General features: G+C 31.6%; 1 protein-coding gene across 1 annotated transcript; it reads right to left on the minus strand.

Annotated features, from left to right (window-relative positions):
• Positions 1-2742: 2742 nt before the first annotated feature.
• LOC140876235 (phenylacetaldehyde reductase-like) lies at positions 2743-4898 on the minus strand. Its single transcript, XM_073280143.1, has 4 exons — positions 4776-4898; positions 3646-3808; positions 3441-3567; positions 2743-3057 (listed from the first exon to the last, which is right to left on the minus strand). Exons 2-4 carry the CDS (start codon positions 3710-3712, stop codon positions 2997-2999), a joined length of 255 nt encoding a protein of 84 aa, XP_073136244.1. The 5' UTR covers positions 3713-3808; positions 4776-4898; the 3' UTR covers positions 2743-2996.
• Between the last annotated feature and the right edge of the window lie 1586 nt (positions 4899-6484).

Below are 6484 nucleotides of genomic sequence, written 5' to 3' on the forward strand. Positions count from 1 at the left end.
CAGAAATGGCCTTGATCCTCATTTGATGTATGACAAGAATCTACAACAGTGAATTTTCATTCTTGTTCTCTGTGAGGCATTTTTGGTTGCTTTGAATTAAGTTTTTCCATGTCTGTTCTTCTTCACCAATCTCTACGTACATTGTTTACATAAACTCGAGGCATTAGACTCCTTTTGTTTTGGAAATTTTTAGCCCTTTAGGAGATTACATTCTGATTTTTATTTGTCATGTCTTGTAAGGTGTTGTACTGGAAAGGATGGTGGGTCTGCGGCAAAAGAATGGGCTCCAAGGTTTGAGCTTGTCAAGACGTTCATCGAGGGAAAAACGATATATACTTTGATGTAAAGCCTCTGGTATTCTTGATCCAATAGTACTCGATTGCCTTTATCAACACATTCCATTGGAGCTATGCATGGGCAACAACTCCACAAAAAAAAGAAGTTGAAATTCCAGCAGAAGTGCAGCAAGTGTTGCAGTGCATGGTATCACTTCTAATTCAGTGTTGTTTTGTGTAGAATCACTGTCCCCAACAAAATGGCTTCTCTAGCAGGTTCTGTATTTGGTTTGATGCTTCATAATCTTGCTGCCTTTGTTAGAGGTTGGTTTAGTGAAATACGGAACCGTTCGGTGTCATCTGCTGTCGAGTCTTTCACAGAATTAATACTTTTCACATAAAAACTAATACGTTTATCATAAAAACTAATACTTCTAACATAAAAATAAAATTTTCACATAATTTTTTTTTAAAATATCAAATTGAAATATGTAAGAAGTAATATTTTTATCATAAAAAAATAATACTTTTGACCAAAGAAATAATATATTTAATAGAAAAAGTAATATTTTTTATGTTAATTTGTGTCCGTTAGAAGAAATATTTTTCACAAAAAAATTAATAATCTTAACATAAAAAGAATATTTTTCACATAAAAATTAATATTTTTTATGTCAAATTAGCATACTTTATAAGTAATGTTTTTAATGTAAAAACTAATATTTTTTACCAGAATATTAATACTTTCTAAAGAAAAAATAATACTTTGTATGTCAAATTGCATACATTAGAAAAAATATTTCACATAAAAACTAGAATTTTTATAATAAAAACTAATACTTTTAATATTAACGGTAATATTTTTCACGAAGAAATTAATACTTTTTATTTCAAATTACAAATGTTAGAATACTTTTAACATAAAAATTAATACTTTTGACCAAAAAATATTACTTTTAACAGAAAGTAATATTATTTTATGTCAAATTTGCATATTTAGAAATAATATCTTTCACATAGAAACTAATACTTGTATCATAAAAACTAATATTTTTCACAGAAAAAATAATAATTTCAATGTTAAATTATCATATGTTAGAAATAATATTTTTCACATAAAAATTAATATTTTTGACAAAAAAAGTAATATTTTTCACAGAAAAAATAATAATTTTTATGTCAAATTATCACACATTAGAAATAATATTTTTCACACAAAAACTAATAATGTTATTATTAAAACTAATACTTTTATCATAAACAATAATACTTGTAACATAAAAAGTAATATTTTTTTATGTCAGATTAGCATACAATAAATATATTAGTTTTTATGATAAAAATATTAGTTTTAATGATAAAAAAAACACTAATACTCCAAAAAAACGTCATTAAGATAAACATTGTTTCCTAATAGTTATTGGAACGATTTAACTTTGATTAACATTATATATTTGGAAATCTCGAATTAATATGGGTCCTGTCTTGAAACTTATTTAACTAAACAATATCACCAATTGACAACATATATGTATGTACACACACCATACAACACCGCTTGAAAACAATATCTTCTGCAGTAAGGATTTAGTAGTTCTGGAGTAAGCCACTTCAATGGCGAGTTGTTCAGAGAGTCGAGATTGAAATTTGTAACACTGGTGAATTTCCAACTCGAGATTCTCAAACTTCTCTTTCCACTCGAGCAGGGGAACAATCGAGCTCGATCTAGACACACAAACCAAGTTGACAACTGAATATGAACTAGCAAGTCGCACATATAATTATACTAATCCAGCTATAAGCATAATTGAACAAGGAAAATTGCATCAGTAGGTAATAACTTAGAGTTTATGGAGCTTCCCGAGGAAAGAAACCAAATGAAAAACAAATAAGAAAGAAAAACAATCGAATATAGCATATTCAAACGAAATAACCAACATCGCTTCATAGTATTACAATTGAGAAAAAACTTATATCTCAAATAAGAAAATACTCCATCAAGCTTCCTAATTAGTATAACAATGATATAATCCAAATGACGAAACAATTAATTTGGAAAAATCGGAAAATTTACATAACTCAAACCGTTAATAACAAAATATGAATTCATTGCTTAAGAAGACAGAACGAACATCTTTGTTCCGTCTTTTACTTATTGTTTCCCAATATAACATCTTCTGTGAAAAATATTATTTATTATGATAAAAATATTAGTTTTTATGTGAAAAATATTAGTTCGAACGTATGCAAGTTTTGACATAAAATATTCATTTTGCTATTAAAAGTATTATTTCTTTGGTCAAAAGTATTATGTTTCTGTTAAAAAATATTACTTCTAAGGTATGTAATTTGACATAAAAAGTATTATTTGATGTCAAATAAGCATACGTTAAAATTAATACTTCTGACTGAATAACTAATACTTTTGACATAAAAACTAATTCGTTTGACATAAAAATAATACTTTGTCATTTACCAAAAACGTAAATGTCAAATAAACATATATTACAAATAAATATTTTTTTACATAAAACTAATATTTTTACCATAAAAACTAATATGTTTTGACTTAAAAACTACTATTTAATATCGTTTTTACAATCCCATTGAGTAAAAACTAATACTTTTACCAAAAACATAAATGTCAAACATGCATGGATTATGAGAAGATACGAATCCCGATCAATATATTTCTATCTTTCAAGCTTTCAACCATATCCTTCAAGCTCGTCTCCAATGGCGTGAAAACGACGCCCAAATCTTGTGCTCTCTTATTGCATAACTGGAAAGTTCGATCGTAATAAGTGAAAATGTGTTAAGCCAGTTAACATTTGTAGAACATGAGATACTCGAATGCTTTCAATAAATATGTTGCTATTGAATAAGAAATCCGACAACAGAATTATATGTCTGAACTTAGTTTTCCTGTCTTGTACATAAAGTAAAGTGATTGTATATAAATGGTGTGAAAGTTTAAGAAAGGATGGTGACGTTCCAGCATCGCGTTTTTAAGGCACACAATAAACATATAGAAGTTGATTTTCTTGAGAAATGAAGGATCAATGGGGAGAGTGGGAACTCTTAAACTGTTTGAACATATGAAAAACTTACATTTTGGGAAGGTCCAGAGAAGGACAATGCTTCTGTAAAGCCTCCAAAACTTACTTGGGAAGTCGCGCTTTTCCCGTCAAAAGGTATCTGCCACTAGCTGAAGGATTTTCAAATGCCAAAATATGTGCTTGAGCAACATCTCTCACGTCATCAAACACATAGTGTGAGTATATTTTCTTATCTGTAAATTGTAATAGAATAAGTTAAAATGCTCTAGAAATCTGAAACGACGAAAAGACGTACAAATATTTTTACGCACCTTTGATCAAGCTCACAAATTCCTCAGAAGTGGTATTGAGTGTAGGCTGAAGGAGAGGACCGATCATGTATCCAGGATTGATTACTACCAAGTCGATTCCATTTTTTTTGGAGAATTTCCATGCAGCTTCCTCTGCCAATGTTTTTGACACGCAATACAAGGCCTGCCAGCATGAGATGTGATGTTGGATCAAAAGATTTTTCAATTTTTGTATAAATCCTAGTATTTTTCAAGAATCAGTGTGTTGCATTCAGATTCTCCAAAAATTAAAACCATTAAGTAATTTGTTGTCAAGTTTGTTCTCAGAACTAAAAAACAAATAATTAAAGAGTCAAGAAATTAAAATATATTCATCTTGCAAGTTATTTCATGACCATAAGTTATCGGTATTCTGACCCTTTACAGTACCCATTTTGTCATGAGCAACAGAGACGAGTTGCTTATTTGAGACAATTATATTTCGCGGCATTTGGTTAGTCAATAATCATCCCTGTTTACAGATTCCAATGGAAGAGTGTTTACATATAGGGCAAATTCTGCATAATATAAACACCATGATACAGCCTTAAACCTTGCACAAAGTTGTTCGGTGTCTGTACCACAAATACTAGCAACATACAGCAGAGTTTCCAGATTTCAATTTAAACCTCAGGGCATGCATAAAACCTTTCTATATCGATAAAGATAAAATCCGACTTCGTTTAAAAACTTGATCAAGTATCTGATGGGTAAGTGGTTGGAACACCACTTCAAAGTTCAAACACATATGTATGTATATGGTGGATCAACACAAGGATAATTCTCCGTTATGCACATCAATAACTAAATTATATGTGAATTGAAATCTGGAAACTCAAATTAGGGCAGGAGTTCAATCAAAAAGTAGGCGATGGATTTAGGGCACGGGCACGGGCACGAGTTCAATCAAGATCAAGACCAGATTTGAAATAGAATCAATAGAAGAACAAAATAAAATTCAATCATTACAACATTTATTCCTCAAGGATCCATCTTGAACATAATAACTCAAATTACAAATTCAATGGAAGCGCTGAAAAGATTCAAGAATAAGAATTTCAGATCCGAACATAAACTCATTTTCACAAAATAAAAAAGGATTTAACTATTACCTTACTCGTCCTCTGACTTAGCGAGATGAAGATCTGCCATGATTTCTCCACAGATTTCCGAGAATCTGCAATGGAGTTGGGGTATAAGTTAGCGATAAATTTGTGAGTACAGAATGGGTGAGAGAGGCGGGATAAGTGATTAGAATTCAGATCCAATTGTCATTTGGATCGGGTATTTCGGGCATTGGGTTGACCCGTGAAACCAAGATCCGTGAAATAGTTTCACAGGAGTGTTATTCTTAGGCGGGTTGGGAAAACATCAACCCAACCCACCTATTTTAGGTGGCGGGGTGGCCCAACCCGGCGAGTTCACGTGTAAATTGGCAGGTTTTTGCGAGCCAACCCGCAACCCACCACAACCAACCTTTAGGCGGGGCGGGGCGGGCCGGCCCACTTTTTAGGCGAGTTGGGAAATTGCCAACCCAACCCACCATTTTTGTATGGCGGAGCGGGCCAACCCGATGGGCCTAATCCATTTTGACACCTCTAGTTTTTTTTTTTTTTTTTTTGACTATGGGGTGGGGTTAGTGGGCATAAAACCCAAGACCTCTCCTAATTGTGGGAGAAGTGATGCCATTTGACCAAGAGGTCATTGGCTTGACACCTCTAGTTGAAATCTATCAATACATGGCTGTCTTACTATTTTTTAAGTAGATCCCACAAATATTGATAAATCATCACCTTTAAATACATTATTGAGATAATTTCAGTAAAGATAAGATGAAATTATCTGTATTTTTTTTATTACTTTTTTAATAAATTTTTGTGGACCTCACGCGTCGATAATTGCTCATATTCTATCGCCTATAGAGTTGCCTAGGGCGATAAAGATGGTATGACGGCATTTCGGTATTTTTTGTGGACCTCACGCGCGATAATTGCTCATATTCTATCGCCTATAGAGTTGCCTAGGGCTGGTAAAAAATACCGAAATACCGTCATACCATCTTTATCGTACCCAAAAAAACCGAATATACCGAAAATTTTGATACGGTATAAGATTTTCGAATTTTTGGTATTTCGATATATCGGAAAAAAATCGGTATACACGGTATCGGTATGATACCGTGTATACCAATTTTTTTTTTAAAAAAACAGTATAAAAAAATCGGTATACACGGTATCATACCGATACCGTACCGAATTTCGGTATTCGGTACGGTATCGGTATGGATTTATGTCATACAGACATTTCAGTATACCGACATGATTTTCGGTACGATATCCGTATCAAAAATTTTAGTATCAAAATTTTTGGTACGATATGCGGTATACCGTACCAAACCACCCCTGGCGTTGCCAAAGGAAAAGGCGATGAAGTCAACGGCCGCCACTCAAAACCCTTTCATTTCCATAATATATACTTATATTATATTATATTATATTTATATTTTATTATACTATACTACAACACAACACACTACTCATCTCCTCTTCTTTCATAAATACTAGTATTCCGCTGCACGCGTTGCGTGCTCGTACATTTTTTTTTTAAAAAAGACAATAAATAATAAATTAAAAAATTAAAAAATTATAAAAATATAACGTTTTCCTAAACAAATATTCACAAAAAATATATATATCTTATAAAGTGAGTGTCATATTTGTAAATAAAATAATATCAATGAGCACAAAGTGAGCTTTTAATGGCTAGAAAAGAGGAAACTGTATAAAATGACTATTTTGCCCAATAATTTTGGTTTTATTGA

Source organism: Henckelia pumila, chromosome 1 (genome assembly GCF_033568475.1).
Source record: "Henckelia pumila isolate YLH828 chromosome 1, ASM3356847v2, whole genome shotgun sequence".
NCBI classification, from domain to species: Eukaryota; Viridiplantae; Streptophyta; class Magnoliopsida; order Lamiales; family Gesneriaceae; genus Henckelia; species Henckelia pumila.

What these genes read in the sequence shown, in the direction of transcription:
- LOC140876235 (XM_073280143.1), bottom strand. Translation starts at nt 3,712, where the DNA reads ATGATCGGTCCTCTCCTTCAGCCTACACTCAATACCACTTCTGAGGAA. An exon ending in ATTTGTGAGCTTGATCAAAG is followed by an intron (nt 3,568 to 3,645) that starts GTGCGTAAAAAT and finishes TACAATTTACAG; the next exon opens with ATAAGAAAATATACTCACAC. An exon ending in GGAAAAGCGCGACTTCCCAA is followed by an intron (nt 3,058 to 3,440) that starts GTAAGTTTTGGA and finishes CGAACTTTCCAG; the next exon opens with TTATGCAATAAGAGAGCACA.